Genomic DNA, 26,269 nt, shown 5'->3' with positions numbered 1-26,269 from the left:
TTTAAAAGTAGACTGTAAAACAGTCCATATTTTTGTGTATTCAAGTACACTGTACGCACGAACTGTTTAACAAAAAGCTGAAAACGGAGAGCGAAGCTGGAGAGAGACGCTAGGTTTTCTTCTCCCGCCCCACACACCCGTAGGGGGTGTGAGGCTCGCGCGCTTCGCGGTCGAGGCTCTTACTCTGCTCTTTTGTCTTCTAAACCAATTTTAAGAGAAAAACCGACTGTTTTGCAGTCTAGTTTAAAAGCCCCTAAACTGAGGTTCTAAAGAAGACCAATCTGCGAGTGTGGCTCAAGCTTTAATGATTTAATCACTCAAAGATGACATGGCGAAAATTTTGTGAAAAAACTTGATCCCCTTAAAGGATAGCCTGAATTTCAGACGATTACGTCGAGTCGTTTTCACTCCCTCGGCAACTGAGGGAGTAAAAACGACTCGAAGTAATCGTCTGAAATCCAGGCTAATTAAAGGAAGTTCTTCGTATCAAATGCTTCTTTCCCTCTTCTTCTCCTTTGACTGAGAAATGGAACTGCATTGTACTCCTCCTTCAGGACACTTTAATTTTGAAAGGAGTTCTCCTTATGTCTTTTTAACGGGGAGGTAGCTCGTAAGCACCCATAGCCCTTAACGGCTGGTCAAGCACAGAAACTAGTGGCGAGTTTAAGCAGCGACGTTTTTGAGCGACGCACGTCAAACGGAAGTGAGCCTTTTTCTCTTTTAATATACCTTGACGCTACATAATTTGTATTGCTGAGTGTCTTTACTCTTATAAAGACATAGATAATAGTGATAACGACAATTTGCCCAAAAAATATCACGGCTCAAGAGTGCAAGTCCACTTCCGGTTGACGTGCGTCGCTCAAAAACGTTGCCGCTAAACTCTCGAACTGTTTCATTACTTGACCTTAAGCCTGCGCCACAAACGAAACTATACTTTGATTTAGTCCCTCTGAGGGGAGGGGAGCTCGTATATAGGCTGCCCAGATTATTCAATCTGTCCGTTGTACAAGTATCCTGCATCGCGGGAAACGTAAGTTAACCTCGGTTAGTAACGTCTACCAAACAGCCCCGAGATCCTTGTTCTGGGCCCCCAAAACACTCAACGAATTACCGGAAGTGCGTTTTGAATTTCCTTTTCAACCTGATTGGCAAATTGACAATGGCATTTTTACTTGTACCACTGATACCCTGAAGGATTAAATAATCGGGGCAGCCTATACATGGGTGATAGCTTTAATATTAATGGTTGACGAAATCATTAACCATATTCAACTTGCACGCTTTTAATAAAAATCACTGCAAGAAACACGGACGTACACGTTAAGAGTGGAGAACGCCGTTCTGCGCCTGACAAAGGAAAACGTGCGGCTTTCGGTAGTCCGTTAACAATCTAGGCCTTTTTGAGTCACTTAAATACATTGTCTTTTACTGGATAAAACGACTGGTTTGAAGTCCCTTTCTTGGGGCCTGCATAACACAGTACACTTAGTCAGTGACTTAGTTGCGTAACGGAAAATGCCCCCGTAGCAAGCATTTCCGCCCGAGTCCGCTTCGTCCCTTTCTCCGCTTTCGTTCCAACATTCGCCAACAAAACTCGCGTGGAGACGCTTGCTACGTAGGCTTAGGCCTGTTTCAAACGACGTGCTACAGGCGTTCTAAGCTTCCTCAACTTCAGTTCGACTGTAGCACGACTTGGTTTCAGACGTCGAATTTTACTACGTTAAAAAAAATTACCTTTTGTTAAAAACAAAAATTTATAATGAAAAGCGGTTTAGTGAACCTTTAAAATGTATTCTAATGTATTTATAATTTATAAATTGAGTTCGGCACGGCAGTAGGACGACGTTTGAGATCAGTCGTGCTACTTCTGCGCTAAATTCGAATTTAATTCAATCAACTGAATTCGGCACGGCAGTAGCATGACGTTTGCATGGAGATGTCTTAGTTGCTAGGAAAACTGTCAGGATCTTGTAAAAGTGACCGCAGGATTTAGTCTATTAATTAAATCCATTTTTAAACTGCATATCCTGTACACCTCATGCCAGGTCAGCAAATGTCCCCACACCCCAGGTCTCCGGGACTCATTACCCCTACCTAACATTTTCTATGTAGAGTCTTCATAAAACTATAATTTGGATGTTGATTAATTAAACAAACCCTTCTAACGAGTTATTAATTTATTCTCTAAAATTAAGGACGCTTGATTACTACGTAGTTAATAAACAATTTCAAGCTTCATGCCGAAGGTTTACACTAACAGTACATCATATTACTTTCCGGCTTCAATTGAAGATTTGTCTCAGTAACCGTATTCATAAATTGTAGCTATTCATAGACCACATCTTCATTGTCAGTATTAAAGAAGCTGCTATATGCAAATGAGGTTTCTCTTTTTGAGGGGGGAGGGGGGAGGTATACATGTATCTACAAATATCTGCTTGAGAGTGTACTGTAAGAGAAATTAACACTTTTTTCAAGTTCAATTCTGAATCTGAATTATTCACAGCAGCCACTGAGGAGTTTCTGTACTAATTAAGATAAATTTCAAGTCTCAACTTCGAAAGTCTAGACGACTCAATATTCACAGGAAGTAAATGTACCGTTCTTTTTTTACTCGCCTTAACATGAATTCAGAATTTCGGAAGTCAGATGTGACTGGTTTTACCGTTATCACTAAAACGTTTCAATATTCAGTCGAGGTCGTTTTTCTTCGACGGCCTCCTGAACATACTTCAAATCTTCTTCTGAACAATCTCCTCGCCGAATATAAACCACCCGAAGTTTTTGCTGTTCAATCAAGTATGGGACCATTGATCTTACGGCGTGTCCCAGTGGATTGTCCGTCAGCGACAAAAAAAGGAGATTTGGCGTGAAATTCAAATTCTCGAGCAAATCAGACAAGTCAGCTTCACCGATATCTAAGTCTTCAAGTTCTAATTTTATCAAGCTGGGAAAGAAACACAGGTTGTTCGCAATTGAATCAAGACTTCCTCTGGCACTGAAACGAGTAATGGACAATTCAGTCAAAGAAGAGGGTCTGTTAAATCTTCCAAACAGCGCCTCCAGTTCCTTATGCTGTAAACTGCATCCATCCGAGCCACTTATCCTCAGTGTTCGTAAAGATGATAATTCGAGCAGCAACTGACCAAGCGCCTCGGCCGCTGCTGACGTCAGGTTGATTCCATGCAGATACAGTTCCTCGAGAGTCTTGTGCTTAGTAGTGGCAACCAATCTTGTTACTGCTTCATCAGAACACTCAGTCGAGGCACCTATGCTCAGTTTTCGTAAGGTTGATAATTCAGTCACCAACTGACCGAGCGAACCGGCTGCTGCTGATGTCAGGGCGATATTACTCAGTTCCAGTTCCTTAATTATCCTGTTCTTGATTACCTCAACCAAACTTAACACTACTTCAGCAGAGCTTTCAGTCAAGCCTCGTATGTTCAGTGTTGCTTTTGTCCGAATGGAAACTGCAAACGATAACAACAAAGTGCATCCATCTGAGAAACATAACTCCAATGTTTGTAAGGATGATGGTTCACGCAAAAACTGACCGAGCGCCAGGGCTACTGCTGACGTCAGGTTGATTCCAAGCAGATACAGTTGAGCGAGATTCTTGTGCTTGATAGAGGCAACCAACTTTGTTACTGCTTCATCAGAACACTCAGTCAAGAAACCTAAGCTCAGTGTTCGTAAGGCTGATAATTCAGGCAGCAACTGACCGAGCGCCTCGGCTGCTGCTGACGTCACGTTGATTCCATGTAGATACAGTTGATCGAGATTCTTGTGCTTAATAGAGGCAACCAATTTTGTTACTGCTTCATCAGAACACTCAGTCAAGAAACCTAAGCTCAGTGTTCGTAAGGTTGATAATTCAGGCAGCACCTGACTGAGCGCCTCGGCTGCTGCTGACGTTAGCTTGATTCCATGCAGAAACAGTTGATCGAGATTCTTGCGCTTAATAGAGGCAACCAATTTTGTTACTGCTTCATCAGAACACTCAGTCAAGGAATCTAAGCTCAGTTTTCGTAAGGCTGATAATTCAGGCAGCAACTGAGCAAGCGACTCGGCTACTGCTGATGTCAGGTCGATGTTACTCAGTTTCAGTTCCTCAATTGTCCTGTTCTTGATTACCCCAATCAAACTTAACACTCCTTCAGCACAGCTGTCAGTCGAGCCACGTATTTCCAGTCTTGGTCTATACCAAATGGAAACTGCAAACGATAACCGCAAAGTGCATCCATCTGAGCCAAATAACTCCAGTGTTTTTAAGGATGATGTTTCACGCAACATCTGACAGAGCGCCTCGGCAGCTGCTGACGTCAGGTTGATTTCACTCAGTTCCAGGTGCTCGAGAGTCTTGTGTTTGATAACGGCAACCAATTTTGTTGCTGCTTCATCAGAGCACTCATTCAAGGAACTTATGCTCAGTCTTCTTAAGACTGATAACTCAGGCAAAAACTGCCCGAGAGCGTCCGCTAATTTTGACGTCAGCTTGATTACACTCAGTTCCACTACACCCAGAGGTTTGTGCTTAAAAACATCAAAAAGTCTTGTTATTGCTTTTGCAGCGTTTTCAGTCAAGCCTGTTATCGATAGTGTTCCAAACGACGAACTGTAAACTGGAATATCTAAGTGCAGATTGCATCCACTCGAACCTTTCATTCGCAGTATTTCTAAGGCTGTTAATTCTGGAAGCGACTGACTGAGTGACTCGACAACTGCTGGCGTCAGGATAATTTCACTTAGTTCCAGTTCCACGAGAGACTCGTGTTTAATAGCAGCAACCAATGTTGATACTGCTTCTGCAGAGCATTCGGCCAAGTGAAGGTCAAGACGAGTGAGTGTTTGAAACCTTGGCAACACAGATGCAAACTCTACTGCTCCTTTTGACGTTAAGGAACAACCCTTGATAGAAAGAATGCATCTGTGCGGATTTGATACTTGCTTCAAGAGATGACAGATAGAGTCAGTATTCAGGTATTCAGTAAGGGAGAAGTCAAGATTACGCAAAAAGTTAAGTGCTGAGCTTAAAACAGAAAAATTAACTTTGTCAGTAAATAGCCTGGCGTGGGGAAGGCACGACAATACCAAGTCCGTGATGTAAAAGTAAACCTGGCCGTTACGAAAACAAAGTATTGAAGCAAACCAACAATTTTTACATCCAGACAAACGAGATGAATTTTCGAATTTTTCTAAGAAATCTGCAACGTTGAAAGTTTTGGAACTTTTACTAACCAGTATTTTAACTATCTTATTCAGTGACTCGCCTACTTTTCTAATAATCAGAGAAAAAGAATTGGTATCCGTTGCTTTAATCAGAAGTTCTTTAGGAAGAGATCTTGTTGCCAGTGAATAAAGAAAGACACTCCCAACGCAATCCAAACAAATTCGTGAAAGCTCAGCTTTAGATTCAACTTCGCCAAATGAATTTAAAACCAAATCGTTGAACTTCCATTGACGGGTTGTGACGACATTCAGAGGCACATCTGTTTTGTTTCCTCCGTGCGGTATTGCCTTAGATAAATCCAGCGAAGGATCTGAGATTCTGACAGACTTGAAATGCCTCAAGGCCGCCAATGCTCCATCGTCACTCAGACCACACATAAACTGGAAAACGTTCTGTACATCCAAGCATTCCTCTAACTTCACACCAATTTCACCGAGATTCCCGCCTTCAGGTATACATTTATAGGTGATGTACCATGCAGCCAGAAACTCCTGTATGCTCTTGTGAATAAAGGAAACCATTCCAACTGGTCCTAAGGTTTCTGAGTATTCTGTGATTTGAAGCAAACCGATGAAGACACTTTCATCGCAACGGACAGAATCTGACAATTGGCTGTATTCAAACAAATGATCATCGTTCAAAAGGCTTTGTAGAGCAACTTTTCCTATTTCCGAAAGGATCTCTTTGAAAGATTTTAGCTCTACATACTGCTTTGTTTTTGTTTTATCAGCTGTTTGCTTACTATGGCTGTGATTTAAAACGAACTGGACGATGTCCACGTACAATTTAGTTTTAGATTTTGGAAAGCTTTTTGACTGCCCCTCTTTCCACAGAATACAGAATAACAGGAGAAGTAAAGGGACTTTTGCCAGTTCCTCGAGCTCTCTCGTATACAAGTGAGCCTGTAAATTTGACACTTCTTCGCTGTTGAGGAATCTACGCATAAACTGTTCTCTGTCCACTTCACTAAACCCTGTTATTTCAGCATGCAGATCTTCACCTCCTCGTAGCTCGTCAGCTTTTGAAATACGAGTTGTTATCAACACACAACAGCTTCTCAAGCTCTTTCCGCTAAAAATTTCGTATATTTCTGAATCGAGTCCACTGCGGTATTCGTCGTAACCGTCAAATATCAAAAGAGCTTTTTCTTGGTTGTTAGTGATATAATCAACAAGGCCCTCTGTCATACATTTGTCCTCTTTTGCAAACACATTAGAGAGTCTTATGACATCTTTAAGGCTTTGGCATTTGGACACTTCCTTCAGATTTACAGCAACCACAAGCTCAAAATTCTTCAGAACAGTTGCATACTCATCAACCCAGTCCACAAGCAGCTTCTTAACAAACGTGCTCTTTCCAATTCCCGTCTGCCCTTGTACTAGTATTCTCTTTGGAATGACGCCGTTCTTGTTTTCAGTGAAAAGATCACTGTAATGCTTCAGCTCAGACTGTGTTGTTCCAGCTGGGGTTTGGTTCTCTTTCACCCAGGACAGTCGTGTGTAGATCTGGTGAATGTCGACAACAGATTTTTTACACCAAACGGAAGTGGGCACAGTTGCTGTTTTTCGGTAATGATCTTCTAGTTTGCTTCGACAGTACTTCAGGTCGAAGGGTTTTACAGATGAAGCATCTGATAGAGAGAAAAAGGGAAGAATTTAAGGCAAAATCATTTATGATACCACTATCAGAACTAAAACGTATGGGGAGTTACATGAAACTAAACACGGAATCCCGAATGCTGGGACCTTTTCCAAGTTCTGGGTCTCGAGATTTCCTTAACCACCGTTCAAAGAATGAAAAAGGCTTTTTCTCGAACGATTAAAGAAGATTTTTGGTTGAAAAATTTTGTTTCAGTACGATTATCTACAGAGTCGTTTAGTTATTGTTTACTTTCAAACAGAGGCTCTTTTTTACCGCTAGTCTGACGTGCAAACGATGAAAAGTCAAAAAGAATAACGGCCGTACACTGTGCACCTGCGATTTTTATACGGTCGTTTCTTGTATTAGTCTCCCTCGAAGCCGTTTTTTGGATGTCACGCAACGCTCTTTTGGGGGAGCGTTGCGTTATTCTTGTATGAGTTGTTTCGTTGTTGTTTACTTTCAAGCGAAGGCTCAATTTTCACTGCTATTACATGTATCTCACATGTATCTTCACTTCTATAAAAGAGAGTTTCAAAAGGACTATTAGCAGCAGACCATAAGCGAACGTTTTCGCTTTTAAAGCGCGAGCTTCGTTTACATGAAAGCGAACGAGTCTCACCCAATGCATGGAGCGGTGATTTTTAGAACAAACGGTAAGTGTGCACTTTTTAAGTGCAGTGATCTCCCTAGGATTTTGGGAAGGCCAGGGGGTATTCTGACTGTGATTTTTAACGGTGTTTGTACGAAACCCGCTGTAGCCTGAATAAAAATTTATCGACTTAGGAACTTAGTTTAAGTTGTAAAAAAGAACTCGATTTGCTTTGACAAGCTTTTCGTCTTTGTTCCGCGCGTCTTGGGTTGACTGCGAGCGAAGGAATTTCCTTTAGTTCTCCAAGTTTAAAGCTCCTTAGAGGGCCACTGAACAAAATGAATGCATCACAGGTTTAAACATTTTCATCCAAGGATAAACCACTTTTATAGCGAATATCTTGCGAGAAAATACAGAATAAAGACACCAGACAAGTATTCCCTTCCTTGAGTGATTTTGTCTTTAAAATACCTAGCTCTAAATGTCAACATAAGCTTCCGTTCGGTTAAATAATAGTTTTTGAGTAAGGCGGCAACAATTTCTCCAGTGTATTAAGCCAGGCGGTCCGCCTAGCCTTAAGTACCTAGGGAGAACACTGATTAGTGTGCTCTCACGACAAGTTCAAATTTTTCGACTCGAAATTTGAAACTCGATCCTCGATCCTCGATCATCGAGACTCGAGACTCTATTCTCGAGACTCCATCCTCGAAAGTTTCGAGATTCGAGAATCGAGTCTCGAGGTTCGAGATGCAAGTGACTGTCAACTTACTTTTGAGCGGTACTGTACATACATGTCCTTCAACATATCCTTCATGATTAAAATGAGGTTTGTACCATGTTCCAACAACTTTAAAAGTCCGGGCATTGTTTAAACTACTCGAGATGATAGATCTCTGCATTTATTATTGTTATCTCGCAGTATAAAACTTTGCAATGCTGTTCACATTATTGATAGTATAGGGCGCTAACGTAACCTACACCACTTGAGAAGCCACACTTAGAAGTACAAAAAGTTCGGGACAAAACCTAATACAATACTAATATACATAATGATATGATTCTCTTTACTCTGGGGCGTAACTAGGGGGCGGTCCTGGGTTGCCCATGATCCCCCCCCCCCCCTTTGTGAGATAATTGTTTTATGTCCCTATAATTCAGGTGGCCAAAACTCGCGAATCCGAAGGATCAGCACGCAATAAATCTTTTCCAGTGCCAGATTGTTGCTTACTCCATTTGCAGGACCGAACATCTGCAGTGGACATGTTTTCGTTCGTTACTAAAATAGAGTAATTTATGCTAGGTGGAACTTAATTAATCAAGGCAGTTATCTTGTAGGCTAGTCCCTCCCCCCCCACGCTCAATACTCATCCAAAATAAATCACTTTTAGTGAAAAAAACCGCCTGGATGTCGACATGCCAATCTGGTTAGTACCCTGGGTGTGATGCAATGTGATCCCCCCCCTCCCCCCCCCCACTCCTTTGAAAAATCCTAGCTACGCCCCTGCTACCTAAAAAGCCAATTTAGAATAGTGTTCAATTCTTATACTCTGTAAAATCTACGCAAAGACTATCTCTACTAGAAGCCTATTTAAAAAATTATTATTAATATCATTATTATTCTGTGGGATGCCTGTGGCACTCCCACGGTAAAAATCCGGTTCGGTTGTACCCAAAATTGCAAAGCCAGCCAATAGGATTGCCTAAAATCTTTATCGATTATCTCTTCTTCCGAGCCGACCAATCAGATTGTACAAAATCTGTATCGATTTTTAATCGATTTGCTTCCTCTGAAGAACGATCCTTGCCAAATCTGTCGCGCTTGAGTTTTCCCACTCGTAGTTTAGGATGGCTTGTTAACCAGCGAAATCCTTCGGGGTACTGGCAAGTCACGAAAGGCGACCTAAGCCAAATTATTTCTTTCTTTCATGATTCTTTTTTCTTTAGGTCTAGCTTTTTCATAAGGTTTTAGTAGCGTCTGGTTGCGGGCCGTGATTTCCGATAGATTTTTCTATTAGGAGTTCGCCAGTTTTTGCCGAGCACAGCTAGAGTTCAGTTTTTGAGCTATTTTGAAAAAATAGCTCATATGTCAGTGGTGTGAGCGTATGTATCTTTGTGGCTTTGTAACTTTGTATGTTCGGATGTTTGTTGCAAGAGCCAATAAGGTTGAAGGTACTATTAGTTGATGCTTAGGAACCAATGAGATCTTAGCATCTACTTAAACATGACATTGGTAAAGGTCTAACAAGGGCACTTTGAGACCGCCATCTTGATCCTTCACAATTTTTTCGTCTTTTATTACGGGTACAGGTGTTTGGAAGCATTACATAAAATATCTTCATGATTCAAACGCTGTGAACAGTGATGCAACTGTTTAAGGGTTCATATTTAAGTGTGGATGCTGCTTCGAGGCATTTCTGACCTAATTCGGCTATCGGTACAACGCACGTCAGTGTGAGTTCTGTTTCACCTGCTACAACTGGGTAGATTATAAAAGATCATATATTTTCACATCTCTTCCAATGAAGCAATAATTGATATTTAGATATAGACGTTTATTCGAAAGTATGCGCCCTATAAAATGTGGTTTTAGAAGTTTAAAAGGCAGCTTATTTTTTTGAAAGCTGTATCGAGTATTGCTAATCCTGTAAACAAGCTTTAAAAATATTATTCTCTCGCTTACAAAGTTCAACCGACCTTTTTCGTTCTATTTAGTAAAGATGCGTAACTTAAGTAGAAACAGTGGCGTTAGGGAATAAAATTGGAGGAAGCTAGTTGACACAATAATCATGATATAAGTAGAAATATATTTCGGCAGTTTGATAATTTTCTTGGAAGTTAATAAATGTTAGGCTATCAATCTTGACCTTGCATGAAACATAATTTAATTGCAGATGTTGTAGTAAAGCCGAGGTGATTTCTTAAAATCGGTAAGAAAATTTTGTAACATCTTCACATGCAAATTGTGTGTATGAGTTATTTTTATAATTCCGTTTACTAGATTACCGTGTGATAACTCGAATTCCCTCACGTACGAACGACGAAAGGGGGCAAAGTCCGACACTTTCACGTGCCAGCTGTGTGACTGTACATCACATGCAGATTGGCTTTTCACAATAATAATAGTAACTTGGACGTATGAAGACCTGTTTCATTTAGTAACCAATGCCTTAAAAAAGGCTCTTGTCTTTTAGGAAGCAATAGCTTTTAAAACATGACGAAATAAGTTGTCGGAGTTAAAGACCGTTTCACAAAATTTTGTTAATAAATGTTAGGTTATCAACCTTGACGTTGCATGAAACATAATTTAATTGCAGATGTTATAATGAAGACGAGGTGATTTCTTAAAATCGTTTGAGAAAATTTTGTAGTGAAGAATTTGCCTTTTTTTAACGTACGAATTGTAAAAGGGCCAAAGACCAACACCTTCACGTGCAAATTGTGTGCGTGAGTTATTTTTATAATTCCGTTTACTCAGCTAGTTTACTGTGTGATAACTCGAATTCCCTCACGTACGAACGACGAAAGGGGGCAAAGTCCAACACTTTCACGAGCCAGCTGTGTGACTGTACATCTCATGCAGATTGGCTTTTCACAATGATAAATAGTATTTTGGACGTATGAAGACCTGTTTCGTTTTGTAACCAATGCCTTAAAAAAGGCTCTTGTCTTCTGAGAAGCAATAGCTTTTAAAACATGAAGAAATAAGTTGTGGGAGTTAAAGACTGTTTCACTGAGTAGAATCGCACGTGAAAACCTCGTGAATTATGATGATGCAACCATCTACCACAATAATAAAAATCCTGGTATTTCGTAACTATTCAGTATTCGATGAGTCACATTTTGGCTTAAGAAACTCCGAGGAAACCTTAGAGTTTTCCTTCTAATCAACGTTTGGTGAGTAGAAATTTATTTCACTTTAACGATTTGTTTAACTTGCACCAGATGTAACAGGGAAAGACAGAGGAAAGTGAATATATAGCTTGAGAATCGACTCAGCTGAGCGTTTCGCGTTTTCATTTTGTACCGCAATACGCAATTTCGCACAAAAACCTAATCTACATTTAGGATGAAAGAGGTAGATTGATCACTCTTAGTAAGGTTACACTGAAGCATTAAAGTTACACTGAAGCATTCAAAATAGCTCATGCACGTTTAACGTGCCTATGTTTTTCTTTTCTTATCGAAAACACCGATAGGAGGTTAAATCGCGTAAATTTCAACTCGTATCCTTGACGACTGGCGATGAAATCGCGTAAATATTGTCCTCGTCGATCGACGACTCGCTTTTGGCATGGATTGGACTTCTGGATGGGACACGGATCAGGACCTTAGTAAACTTATTATACCTTGGAACCAGGGATAATCTTTGAAACTATGTTAACTTTGAGACCTTGGAAACACATGGCAATTAATTTTTAACCGTATCAAGAGCATCTTGGAATATTAAACTTTCATCTTGGATACTTTATCGAACTTTGTAACCCTGGGTTCGACCCTGGATAAAGCGAGCGGATGTTTTTTTTTGTTTTGTTTTGTTCCATTAACCTAGATAGAACGCCCTTATGATTCCATAGACCAACGCATCCCACGGAAACGACTTTAGGCGTCTTGTTTGTTTAGGTCTAGCTTTTTCATAAGGTTTTAGTAGCGTCTGGTTGCGGGCCGTGATTTCCGATAGATTTTTCTATTCGGAGTTCGCCAGTTTTTGCCGAGCACAGCTAGAGTTCAGTTTTTATCTTTTTCTTATCGAAAACACCTTGACGATGGGAGGTTAAATCGCGTAAATTTCAACTCGTACCCTTGACGATTGGCGGTGAAATCGCGAAAAATATTGTCCTCGTCGATCGACGACTCACTTTTGGCATGGATTGGACTTCCGGATGGGACACGGATCAGGACCTTAGTAAACTTATTATACCTTGGAATGAGGGATAATCATTGGAACTATGTCAACTTTGAGACCTTGGAAACACATTGCAATTAATTTTTAACCGTATCAAGAGCATCTTGGAATATTAAACTTCATCTTGGATTAAAACATTGGAACTTTATCGAACTTTGTAACCCTGGGTTAGACCCTGGATAAAGCAAGCGGATGTTTTGTTTTGTTTTGTTCCATTAACGTAAAACTACAATGTTTATTTCTCTTTGAAAAAGTTACCTGTGGCAACTTACTACCAAGATATGACGTATCTTTATACATATAGTTCCTGTTCAGGTTAATCAGAGAGCATTATGTGCATGTTCTCCATTACTTGTTTCCGTTAATTTTCAATTTAAGTTACGCGCGTAAACCTTGTTTTGATGCAAAATAACTTCTTTTTCTTATCCAAATCGTGCTACGAAAATAACTACATAGCGATAGATCAAAACAAGATCAACTCCATCCTTGCGACCACTGACAACTATAAATTTAGCTTACGTAGCAGGTGTCGAAAGGGGTAGGGGCCGGGGGGATAGGGAGGAAGCAAAAAGGCGATGTGGATTGGGGAGAAATAGTAGCCTGCCACGCAGGCTGCTATAAATTCAGTCATAAGCACATTAAACCAACCCATACAGGTAACCTACTCATCGATGCTCATAACATGACACATCTTTCCGGTTTCCCTAATTTTTCCAAATTCAGATAGGACGCCATTATGCTTCCATAGACCAACGCATCCCACGGAAACGACTTTAGGCGTCTTGTTATTATCATTTTTAGTTTAACTGGCCGTATTATTGGGGTTAAAATTGTAAGATAATGACGTCACTGTGAACTTTAAAAGGTGCTCATTGGTTATGATAACGGGGTCATGGCTGTATTCAAAACCAGGATTGAGGAAATGACTGTACTTTTGTTCAGGCCAAAAAAGGGTAATGGGTTCATGATAACCGTCACGAATATAGAGATATTAAGTGACCACTAAGCCCACTATGAGAATGTTGTAGTAGCTGTAGTTGGTGTAGTAGCAGTAGTTAGTGCATTAGTTGTAGTTGGTGTAGTAACTGTAGTTGGTGTAGTAGCTGTAGTTGGTGTAGTTAGTGTAGTTGGTGTAGTAGCTGTAGTTGGTGTAGTAGCTGTAGTTGGTGTAGTAGCAGTAGTTGGTGTAGTAGCTGTAGTTGCTGTAGTTGGTGTAGTTGGTGTAGTAGCTGTAATTAGTGTAGTAGCTGTAGTTGGTGTAGTTAGTGTAGTTGGTGTAGTAGCTATAGTTGATGTAGTTGGTGTAGTTAATGTAGTTGGTGTAGTTGGTGTAGTTGGTGTAGTGGGTGTAGTTGGTGTAGTAGCTGTAGTTAGTGTAGTAGCTGTAGTTGGTGTAGTTAGTGTAGTTGGTGTAGTAGCTGTAGTTGCTGTAGTTGGTGTAGTTAATGTAGTTGGTGTAGTTGGTCTACTTGGTGTAGTAGCAGTAGTTGGTGTAGTAGCTGTAGTTGGTGTAGTTAGTGTAGTTGGTGTAGTAGCTGTAGTTGGTGTAGTAGCTGTAGTTGGTGTAGTGGTGTAGTTGCTGTAGTTGGTGTAGTTAATGTAGTTGGTGTAGTTGGTGTAGTAGCTGTAGTTAGTGTAGTAGCTGTAGTTGGTGTAGTTAGTGTAGTTGGTGTAGTAGCTGTAGTTGCTGTAGTTAGTGTAGTAGCTCTAGTTAGTGTAGTAGCTGTAGTTGGTGTAGTTAGTGTAGTTGGTGTAGTAGCTGTAGTTGGTGTAGTGGCTGTAGTTGCTGTAGTTAATGTAGTTAATGTAGTTAGTGTAGTTGCTGTAGTTGGTGTAGTTGCTGTAGTTGGTGTAGTAGCTGTAGTTGGTGTAGTTGCTGTAGTTGCTGCAGTTGCTGTAGTTGGTGTAGTTGATGTAGTTGGTGTAGTTGGTGTAGTAGCTGTAGTTGGTGTAGTTGCTGTAGTTGGTGTAGTTGGTGTAGTAGCTGTAGTTGGTGTAGTTAGTGTAGTTGGTGTAGTAGCTGTAGTTGCTGTAGTTGGTGTAGTAGCTGTAGTTGCTGTAGTTGGTGTAGTAGCTGTAGTTAGTGTAGTAGCTGTAGTTGGTGTAGTTAGTGTAGTTGGTGTAGTAGCTGTAGTTGCTGTAGTTGCTGTAGTTGGTGTAGTTAATGTAGTTGGTGTAGTTGGTGTAGATGGTGTAGTAGCTGTAGTTAGTTTAGTAGCTGTAGTTGGTGTAGTAGCTGTAGTTGCTGTAGTTGCTGTAGTTAATGTAGTTGGTGTAGTAGCTGTAGTTGGTGTAGTAGCTGTAGTTGGTGTAGTAGCTGTAGTTGGTGTAGTAGGTGTAGTTGCTGTAGTTGGTGTAGTTGGTGTAGTAGCTGTAGTTAGTGTAGTAGCTGCAGTTGGTGTAGTTAGTGTAGTTGCTGTAGTTAATGTAGTTGGTGTAGTAGCTGTAGTTGGTGTAGTAGCTGTAGTTGGTGTAGTAGCTGTAGTTGGTGTAGTAGCTGTAGTTGCTGTAGTTAATGTAGTTGGTGTAGTTAGTGTAGTTGCTGTAGTTGGTGTAGTTGGTGTAGTTGGTGTAGTAGCTGTAGTTGGTGTAGTTAGTGTAGTTGGTGTAGTAGCTGTAGTTGGTGTAGTAGCTGTAGTTGCTGTAGTTAATGTAGTTGGTGTAGTTAGTGTAGTTGCTGTAGTTGCTGTAGTTGCTGTAGTTGGTGTAGTTAATGTAGTTGGTGTAGTTGGTGTAGTAGCTGTAGTTGGTGTAGTAGCTGTAGTTGGTGTAGTTAGTGTAGTTGGTGTAGTAGCTGTAGTTGGTGTAGTAGCTGTAGTTGGTGTAGTTGGTGTAGTTAATGTAGTTGGTGTAGTTGGTGTAGTTAATGTAGTTGGTGTAGTTGGTGTAGTTGGTGTAGTTGCTGTAGTTGCTGTAGTTGGTGTAGTAGCTGTAGTTAGTGTAGTAGCTGTAGTTGCTGTAGTTGGTGTAGTTGGTGTAGTAGCTGTAGTTGGTGTAGTTGGTGTAGTTAATGTAGTTGGTGTAGTTGGTGTAGTTAATGTAGTTGGTGTAGTTGGTGTAGTTGGTGTAGTAGCTGTAGTTAGTGTAGTAGCTGTAGTTGGTGTAGTTAGTGTAGTTGGTGTAGTAGCTGTAGTTGCTGTAGTTAGTGTAGTAGCTATAGTTGGTGTAGTAGCTGTAGTTAGTGTAGTAGGTGTAGTTGGTGTAGTTAGTGTAGTTGGTGTAGTAGCTGTAGTTGGTGTAGTAGCTGTAGTTGCTGTAGTTGGTGTAGTTAATGTAGTTGGTGTAGTTGGTGTAGTAGCTGTAGTTAGTGTAGTAGCTGTAGTTGGTGTAGTTAGTGTAGTTGGTGTAGTAGCTGTAGTTGCTGTAGTTAATGTAGTTGGTGTAGTTAGTGTAGTTGCTGTAGTTGGCGTAGTTGGTGTAGTTGGTGTAGTAGCTGTAGTTGGTGTAGTTAGTGTAGTTGGTGTAGTAGCTGTAGTTGGTGTAGTAGCTGTAGTTGCTGTAGTTAATGTAGTTGGTGTAGTTAGTGTAGTTGCTGTAGTTGCTGTAGTTGCTGTAGTTGGTGTAGTTAATGTAGTTGGTGTAGTTGGTGTAGTAGCTGTAGTTGGTGTAGTAGCTGTAGTTGGTGTAGTTAGTGTAGTTGGTGTAGTAGCTGTAGTTAGTGTAGTAGCTGTAGTTGGTGTAGTTGGTGTAGTTAATGTAGTTGGTGTAGTTGGTGTAGATGGTGTAGTAGCTGTAGTTAGTTTAGTAGCTGTAGTTGGTGTAGTTAGTGTAGTTGGTGTAGTAGCTGTAGTTGCTGTAGTAGCTGTAGTTGCTGTAGTTAATGTAGTTGGTGTAGTTAGTGTAGTTGCTGTAGTTGCTGTAGTTGCTGTAATTGGTGTAGTTAATGTAGTTAATGTAGTTGCTGTAGTTGGTGTAGTTGCTGTAGTTGCTGTAGTTGGTGTAGTTGGTGTAGTTAGTGTAGTTGGTTTAGTAGCTGTAGTTGCTGTAGTTGGTGTAGTAGCTGTAGTTGGTGTAGTTGGTGTAGTTGGTGTAGTTGGTGTAGTTAATGTAGTTGGTGTAGTTGGTGTAGTTGGTGTAGTTGGTGTAGTAGCTGTAGTTAGTGTAGTAGCTGTAGTTGGTGTAGTTAGTGTAGTTGGTGTAGTAGCTGTAGTTGCTGTAGTTAGTGTAGTAGCTATAGTTGGTGTAGTAGCTGTAGTTAGTGTAGTAGGTGTAGTTGGTGTAGTTAGTGTAGTTGGTGTAGTAGCTGTAGTTGGTGTAGTAGCTGTAGTTGCTGTAGTTGCTGTAGTTGGTGTAGTTAATGTAGTTGGTGTAGTTGGTGTAGTAGCTGTAGTTAGTGTAGTAGCTGTAGTTGGTGTAGCTAGTGTAGTTGGTGTAGTAGCTGTAGTTGCTGTAGTTAATGTAGTTGGTGTAGTTAGTGTAGTTGCTGTAGTTGGCGTAGTTGGTGTAGTTGGTGTAGTAGCTGTAGTTGGTGTAGTTAGTGTAGTTGGTGTAGTAGCTGTAGTTGGTGTAGTAGCTGTAGTTGGTGTAGTAGCTGTAGTTGCTGTAGTTAATGTAGTTGCTGTAGTTAGTGTAGTTGCTGTAGTTGGCGTAGTTGGTGTAGTTGGTGTAGTAGCTGTAGTTGGTGTAGTTAGTGTAGTTGCTGTAGTTGCTGTAGTTGGTGTAGTTGGTGTAGTAGCTGTAGTTGGTGTAGTAGCTGTAGTTGGTGTAGTTAGTGTAGTTGGTGTAGTAGCTGTAGTTGGTGTAGTAGCTGTAGTTGGTGTAGTTGGTGTAGTTAATGTAGTTCGTGTAGTTGCTGTAGTTGGTGTAGTTGCTGTAGTTGCTGTAGTTGGTGTAGTTGGTGTAGTAGCTGTAGTTAGTGTAGTAGCTGTAGTTGGTGTAGTTAGTGTAGTTGGTGTAGTAGCTGTAGTTGCTGTAGTTGGTGTAGTAGCTGTAGTTGGTGTAGTTGGTGTAGTTAATGTAGTTGGTGTAGTTGGTGTAGTTGGTGTAGTAGCTGTAGTTAGTGTAGTAGCTGTAGTTGGTGTAGTTAGTGTAGTTGGTGTAGTAGCTGTAGTTGCTGTAGTTAGTGTAGTAGCTATAGTTGGTGTAGTAGCTGTAGTTAGTGTAGTAGGTGTAGTTGGTGTAGTTAGTGTAATTGGTGTAGTAGCTGTAGTTGGTGTAGTAGCTGTAGTTGCTGTAGTTGCTGTAGTTGGTGTAGTTAATGTAGTTGGTGTAGTTGGTGTAGTAGCTGTAGTTAGTGTAGTAGCTGTAGTTGGTGTAGTTAGTGTAGTTGGTGTAGTAGCTGTAGTTGGTGTAGTAGCTGTAGTTGCTGTAGTTAATGTAGTTGGTTTAGTTAGTGTAGTTGCTGTAGTTGGTGTAGTTGCTGTAGTTGGTGTAGTAGCTGTAGTTGGTGTAGTTGCTGTAGTTGCTGTAGTTGCTGTAGTTAATGTAGTTGGTGTAGTTGGTGTAGTAGCTGTAGTTGGTGTAGTTGCTGTAGTTGGTGTAGTTGGTGTAGTAGCTGTAGTTAGTGTAGTAGGTGTAGTTGATGTAGTTGGTGTAGTAGCTGTAGTTGGTGTAGTTAGTGTAGTTGGTGTAGTAGCTGTAGTTGCTGCAGTTGGTGTAGTAGCTGTAGTTGCTGTAGTTGGTGTAGTAGCTGTAGTTGCTGTAGTTAATGTAGTTGGTGTAGTTAGTGTAGTTGCTGTAGTTGGTGTAGTAGCTGTAGTTGGTGTAGTTGCTGTAGTTGCATCCAGTCCCTAATAGGCTTAGCACATTATATAAAGTTTTACACGAGGTACAGACCATCACAATTAGCTTTTATGATTGTTTGTGAGTGATGAAACATGTGCGAAAATACCGCAGAAAAAAAAATTACTAATTATACTACACCAACTACACTTACTACACCAACTACACTAACTACACCAACTACAGCAACTACACCAACTACAGCTACTAAACAAACTACAGCAACTACAGCCAACTACACTAACTACACCAACTACATTAACTACACCAACTACACCAACTACAGCTACTACACCAACTACACTAACTACACCAACTACAGCTACTACACTAACTACAGCTACTACACCAACTACACCAACTACAGCAACTACAGCTACTACACCAACTACTGCTACTACACCAACTACAGCTACTACACCAACTACACTAACTACACCAACTACAGCTACTACACCAACTACAGTTACTACACCAACTACACCAACTACACCAACTACAGCTACTACACCAACTACAGTTACTACACCAACTACACCAACTACAGCTACTACACCAACTACACTAACTACACCAACTACACTAACTACAGCTACTACACCAACTACACCAACTACAGCAACTACAGCTACTACACCAACTACTGCTACTACACCAACTACAGCTACTACACCAACTACACTAACTACACCAACTACAGTTACTACACCAACTACACCAACTACACCAACTACAGCTACTACACCAACTACTGCTACTACACCAACTACAGCTACTACACCAACTACACTAACTACACCAACTACAGCTACTACACTAACTACAGCTACTACACCAACTACACCAACTACATTAACTACACCAACTACAGCAACTACAGCTACTACACCAACTACACTAACTACACCAACTACAGCTACTACACTAACTACAGCTACTACACCAACTACACCAACTACATTAACTACACCAACTACACCAACTACAGCAACTACAGCTACTACACCAACTACAGCTACTACACCAACTATAGCTACTACACTAACTACAGCAACTACAGGTACTACACCAACTACACTAACTACACCAACTACAGCTACTACACTAACTACAGGTACTACACCAACTACACTAACTACACCAACTACAGCTACTACACCAACTACTGCTACTACACCAACTAGACCAACTACACCAACTACATTAACTACACCAACTACACCAACTACAGCTACTACACTAACTACAGCTACTACACCAACTACACCAACTACAGCAACTACAGCAACTACACCAACTACACCAACTACAGCTACTACACCAACTACAGCTACTACACCAACTACACTAACTACACCAACTACAACTACTACACCAACTACAGTTACTACACCAACTACAACTACTACACCAACTACTGCTACTACACCAACTACAGCTACTACACCAACTACAGTAACTACAGCAATTACATCAACATTCTCATAGTGGGCTTAGTGGTCACTTAATGCCTCTATATTCGTGACGGTTATCATGAACCCATTACCAAAAAAAGTGGCCGTAATTGGCGGGTTTCTATAGCAATAAGTACCACCTTGAATTAATACAACAAAAACTTGTTTTCAGAGTTTGATAAACAAACAATAAAACAGTTTTTAATATTATCCAGGGTTAATAGATTACAACCTTACAAGTGTTACCTCAGTCTACAACAGCTAAATTCAACATGATTTTTCTAATTTTAAATTTCTGACGTGCTAAAAAAGTAGGGGGTGGGGCTAAAGTTTGTAAGGTAAATCAGCATGCAACTATACATTTGTACACGAGCTACCTTGCTTGCCTCCATCAAAACTTATGCTTGTGCCCTGCTCTACTCCTCCAGATGGACCTGAAATTGCATTTAAAAATTACAAAAATATACAAAATATCAAACAACGACATTAATGTTCTCCAGTCATCTCGGACATTGAAACTGACAGAGTTGCAGTAAGTCAAAAAATGATTCCAAGGGAGAGGTTGACGGGATTTTCCTTTTTTCTCCCCACCACTTCTGCTTGTCTCCCCCTCCTCCCTTAGTTTTTCAATTGCTTTCAAGATGGCGGCCGCAATCACTGCACATCTCAGCTTTCATTAAAAAAAATACCTGCTCTGCAGGCTATAGCTGTACAACTGTCTTGACGAAATAGGTGCAATTCTAATTAAACCTTTAAAAATACAGTTATGGAAAGCTTTCAAACAGTCTAAATGCAATGGCTCCTCATTTAAAAAGTTTGGCAAGATTTACAAATCGACTTTGCCTTGACCGAAATCTGAGAGAAGGAAATCGATAGGAGAGTGATATTATTTATGGTGACAGGCACTGGTAACTTGTTACTATATTACTGATATACTTTTTGCGCTATGAGTCAGGGAAAATGGTGTTGCTGTAAGCTTTGAACCCCCAAGGGGGTACTCCGGATTTCAAGTGACAGGGATGATCAAAGGATTTTTTAGGTTTGAAATATTTGATTTCAGGATTTTTTGGACAGGAAATTTTGGCAAGTATTTGTTTGGGTAGCTTGATTTAGGTAGCGATTTTTATAAGTATTCAAAACAACCTTAAGATTTGTGATAGTTCCTGTATATTCCGGCCATGTAGTTCCTCTGGAAATTTTTATGGCTCGGAAATACGGCATGGGAGTTTTGGGGGGTTGTGTTTGAAGCCCTGGGAATTTTTTTGGTTTTGATTTTAGCCCTCATTCGATCATCCCTGCCACTTGAAGCCCGGAGTACCGTCCCTTGGGCTTGAACCGTTATCAGGGACTGTAGACAAAAATTGATCAACTTAATCCTTGTCCTTCAGCAATATTCTGTAGGACTAAATTACATGTACACTGTACTTTTATTAAGATGGTTTTGAGATTATTTTGGCTTCAGCTGATGTTCTAACATCATCAGCAGCAGTACTCGCATCTTTCTGCTGTGAACCTTTTAGCTTGATGAATTAATAGTTAGAACAAAAGTTCAGTGGCTAGATTAATGTCAGGAGCTGTTGTGATTCTACACACAATTAGTAATCTCTTATTCACCTGTCACAAAACTTGTGCTTGGACCAGCTTGCTCAACCCTTCCAGATGGACCTGGAAATACAACAACAAATATATTATAAGTCACTACACCAGTGTCTTACCAATGTTTTTCAGTGAAGTTGCTTTTTCAGTCTTGCGGACAATAAACTGCGTGAAATGCTTTTTTGTCCACCTACTAAAGATTCATGGAAGCAAACTTGTACAAAGTATTGAAAATAAACATTTTGAATACACAAAGTAATTCTCCCTAGCCTTTCTTTATATTAACTAGCCTGTTCCAGGCTCTGAGATAGTGGTGGAAAGTCGTTCAGTAAAAAGAAATGCGAAAAACGCGCGTCTTATTTTCGCTTTGCTCGTTTTAATACGTCCGCACTATACTATCTGAGAGCCTGGCACAGGCTATATATTAACCAGCTGGTTAGAGGTCTTAATTAAAGTGTCACCATAACCTTTCAAAACCCAATTATGTTAAAAAACACCAAAGCTTTCTTGATGATCGACTCTCAACAAAAAGTGTTATGGTTGTCGAAATGATTGCTTCTCGAAATGATTGCTTCTCGCTTGCCATCTGTCTTCACAAGGTAGTTGGACTGGTGGTATTATTGGGATAAAACTGCTAAGATAACAACTGACTGGGAACTTCAGAAGGTGGTTGTTGGTCATGATAACAGGGTCAAGGCAATATTTATAACCAGGTCATTGAGGAATGGACTGGACTTGCGTTCAGGCCAAAACACAGCCAAAAAAGTCATCGTAATTGGTGGGTTTCTCTTGCAAAAAGTATTATTCTTGAATTATTCCACCCAAAAAACCTGTTAGTGTAATTTTGATAAACTAAATTATTCAGCTTAATTAGGATACAACTCTTTTTACAAGTGTTTCCTCAGACTGCAACATCTAAATTCAAAAATGATATTTCTGATTTTAAATTTTCTGACTAAAAAAGTGGTGAAGTACAGTTTGGAAGCTACTTTAGCATGCAATATACATGAAGTAACTTGCTTGCCTGCATCTAAGCTTGTGCTTGTGCCCTGCTCTACCACTGCAGATGGACCTAATTAAAAAAATTACAAAAATATACAAATCATAATTAGCTGTGCAAATATGCACAATTTTAATCAATCAATTAATTTTTTTTACCAGCATTCCCAGAGAGAATGTGCACAAATGGGACTGAGGTCCCATGCGAGGTGCCATCCCTACCTAATCCCACCACCTGTAAAGGCTGACCACACCACTGGGGTCTATGACCCCTACTCTTTTATAATACTTATTATACTACGTCCCACAAGAGCATCAGTGAAAGCGCTGTGAGACGGGACCTAGGGTTTTTCGTCCTTATCCGAGAAGACTAGAAAGTCTAACCATTTGCAGATGTCATTTGCAGTTGTCATTACAAAGCCAGCACTTTCTTCTCAGTTATTTAAAGACCCTGAGGGTTGGTCTGGCCAAGGCTTCAAACCCGCGACCTTACGCTCGGCAGACCAGCGCTCTCCCAACTGAGCTAACCAGGCAGCAGTTTAATTAAACCTTTTAAAATATACCGTAAAATTCCGAAAATAAGGCCCTTTTTGAAAGGCTTATTTTTGGAGGGGCTTATAATGGAAGGGGAATTTGCATTTCAAAATCGGCTAAGCTTAAAATGGGAGGGAAAGATGCATCTCAAAATCCAGTGGGCTAGCTTTGGAAGGAAATTTATGTCAGTAGTTTGCAGAACGGTTTTACTAAAACTGGCCTTGAGGAAATAGATCTTTCTAAAACTCAGCCATGCACGATGTGAAGTACTTTGTCTAAATCATTATGGACCGAGGAAATCCAATCGAAGACTAAAGAGTGAACTACACAAACAGCAATATACTGTGACACTTTATGACTGCAATCATTTGGCACATGTAACAGTTCTTTGGCAAATGCAAAATTTATGTCTTACTGTACTGCTTTTGCTTTCTTATATTTCAAATTTGATGGCAATCAAGTTCCAAGTTCAAGACTAGGGGGCTTGTATTTGGAGGGGCGATTTATTGGAGGTTTTTTTTGCATTATGATTTTGGGGGGCTTATATTCGAAGGGGCGTATATAGATGGAGCAGCTTATTTTCAGAAATTTGCAGTAGTTATGTAAAGATTTCAAACGGTCTAAATACAATGGCTCCCAATGTAAAAAGTTTGGCAAGATTTATGAAATCAACCTTGTCTTGACTGAAATCTGTGAAAAGGAAAGCAATACGATAGCGAAGTTATTTATGGAGGGCAACAAGTGGTAGTAACATGATACTGATAAACTTGTTGCCCTGAGATTCAGGGAAAATGGTACAGCTGTATTAGCCTTTTTGAACAACCCTTATCAGGGACTATGATGTCAAAAATTAACAACCATCCTTGTCTTTCAGCAATATTCTGTAGCGGGTTTAATTTACATGTAGACTGTACTTTGATTAAGATGATTTTGAGAATTAGCTCCAGCTGATGTTCCAACATCATCAGTAGTGGTACTCGCATCTTTCTGCTGTGAACCTTGAAGAATTAATAGATAGAAGACAAAGTTTAGTGGCTGGTTACTGTCAGGGAGCTGTTGTGATTCTACATACAATTAGTGATCTCTTATTCACCTGTTACAAAACTTGTGCTTGGGCCTGCTTGTTCAGCCCTTCCAGATGTACCTTGAAATACAACAACAAATAATTAGTCATTTCACCAGTGTCTTGTTTACAATTTATGTTGTTCAATGAATTGCTTTTTGGGAGACAATGAACTGGATCAAATGCTTTTTGTCTTGTTGGAGATTTATGGACCTTCTAATAAATGTCCAAAATAAAGCATTTTTTGAATTTTCCTCAGCTATTTGTAATTTTACTATAATTTATCAATGAGTACCGGCATTTTTATACCAATGAGAAAATGTGTACATGAGCATACCATACCATGGTTGAACTCATGAAACAAACTTAAGTTCAAGTTCAAGTTTAGTGTTTACTGGCGACACTCTAAACAGCAGGAACTTGAGTTGCAGGGACCACATCCCCTGCTCATTATGAACTAACAGTGTGTGGGTTCTTTAATGTTTCACAGAGTTTTTATACTCATGTATGATGATTATTATGATTTATCGTCCTTAATGGCCAGAAAAATAGAAAGTCTAACCGTTTTTAGGTATCATTAAAAAGGTAGCACTTTCTTCACAGTTACATTTATTAAAAGATCCTGATTTGTTGGTTCAAAGATTGAAGTTACAGCTGTACAACCTCTAGCTCGACAGACCAATTTCCCAGTTGAGCTACAGAGTAACTAGGCAGTGGGTCAGCTCCCCTAAGGGGAAAGAAACACTCCACCTCAGAATTTCAAAGACCCTCCGAAAGACCCTCGTTGGTATTAATTACTTGGAATTGTTCTTAATGTCCAAGAACATCTACATGAAACATGAATGTCAAAATACTATTTTACAACTTTCTTTACCTTGGGTTTTTGGTTTCCAGTACTGGAATTGCTTTGCAGCACTTTTTTTCACCTGCTTCCAAAGAGTATCTCCTCTCTTCTTAGATCGATCTTTATCCATTCTACAATTAAACCAAGATTAAAATTTATGCATCAGAAAATAGTAGTTTAGTGGATTGAGCTAGTTAACTTTGCCGACACTTAATGCGGTCGCGTACTAAAAAAAGCCTGAAAAATCAGGCTTACCGAGATTTATACGCTGTGTCAGGTATTGTTTTTACCACTGCAAAAGTTGCTTCTTTAAATGTGATGATCTTCATCATTTCTTTATTCTGTAGTCCCAATAATAAGAAATTCAGATATTCATTTCATCTTCATTGTTCCCAGGTAATATTACAAACCAATGCAGTTTACTGACTATACACAACAATAATAAAACATATATTCCAAGAAATTATAAAAAGTTGACTGTCAATCAAAATTACTACAAAACGAAAATCAACCTGAATTAATTACATTCACATCTGTGGGTTGTACAAATTTTGTACAACCCACAGATGTGACATTTTGAGCCCCCTCAAGAAAACCTATGTTTCCTTAGAGGCTGTTTACTTTTATAAAGGTTGGGGTTTCAAACATTTTACAACTACAGTGTAATACAACTATCATGAGTCAACAAATGGATGTAAACTCAATAGTTAGAAAGGACCTGCAGTCCCTTTATTCGTTAGATTTAGATTTTCATAACTCTAAGCTGCAGCTTTAGGGCCTGAGATTTTCCTGAGACTTTTGAGAAACAAATATGTATACCTCTAGATCTGGTACAAATGCAGTGTAAGGGACAAGCTAGGGCAGCCTCATTTTGATGTTGAGGCATCTCGTACAACCTGTAACTCCACAGATTAAGAAGAGGCAGTACTCCTTCCTGGTCATAGTTCAAAGGCCATCAATGGTGTTTACTAATTGGACTTCAAAATATGGCCTAACATTCTTCATTCTCCTTACTTTTAATAATTATTATCATTAATTTTTTATCAGTCAAAGTTGCAGCAAAACAAAGAGGATAGTTAAGGAACGCTAAGAGGTGGAAAATATATTGAATGAGAGATTTGCTCACCATAGTTTTACAGCTGTAGTAGTCCTTAGAAGTTCATTTCCTCTTTGTCTATAGTTGACATTAAGCTTTATAGTTGTTCAAAACAAAACAGCAGGTCCTGTCAGAATTGTCACCCTGTTATAATGCAAGAATTATGTATGTTGTGAGAGGTTATTATATAATAGTTCACTGAAGATAATATAGTCCACTCCTATTCCCCTCCCCTAGTGTCATGCAACACCAGGCATATGACAGATCAGAGAGAGAGGAGAGAAGGGGGAAGGGGTGGGCAAAAGTGACAGAAGTGGTTTAAGGATGAGGTGCATGAAAGTGTAAGTGAAAACTTAAATAATTAATTAGCCTCGAAGCTCTTCCATTACTAACCATTTCTCAAGGGTAGATATATATATATTGGGAAGGGGTTTATTGTCAACCATTAGTCAAAAAGTTGATCAAGGTACAGAATGATTCTTTTACAAGAAGGCAACATCACTTTTAACATTTCTTAGTTTTTCCAGTTTTAACTGTTGTAAAAATATATTTTCTTGATGATGTGTTTGATTATTTTAACTACCAATACTGAGACT

General features: G+C 39.8%; 1 protein-coding gene across 1 annotated transcript; it reads right to left on the bottom strand.

Moving 5' to 3' along the window:
- Window positions 1-1,284: 1,284 nt before the first annotated feature.
- Window positions 1,285-24,909, bottom strand: LOC140921920 (NACHT, LRR and PYD domains-containing protein 12-like). The gene is made up of 8 exons (XM_073371918.1): window positions 24,833-24,909; window positions 24,608-24,708; window positions 23,764-23,814; window positions 23,585-23,668; window positions 22,162-22,209; window positions 21,156-21,206; window positions 19,919-19,975; window positions 1,285-6,863 (listed from the first exon to the last, which is right to left on the bottom strand). Exons 1-8 carry the CDS (start codon window positions 24,907-24,909, stop codon window positions 2,677-2,679), a joined length of 4,656 nt encoding a protein of 1,551 aa, XP_073228019.1. The 3' UTR covers window positions 1,285-2,676.
- Between the last annotated feature and the right edge of the window lie 1,360 nt (window positions 24,910-26,269).

This window comes from Porites lutea, chromosome 12, assembly GCF_958299795.1.
Source record: "Porites lutea chromosome 12, jaPorLute2.1, whole genome shotgun sequence".
In the NCBI taxonomy this organism is placed as follows: Eukaryota; Metazoa; Cnidaria; class Anthozoa; order Scleractinia; family Poritidae; genus Porites; species Porites lutea.
Note: the sequence above shows the minus strand (reverse complement) of the source record. Positions and strands in the feature narration are given on the sequence as shown.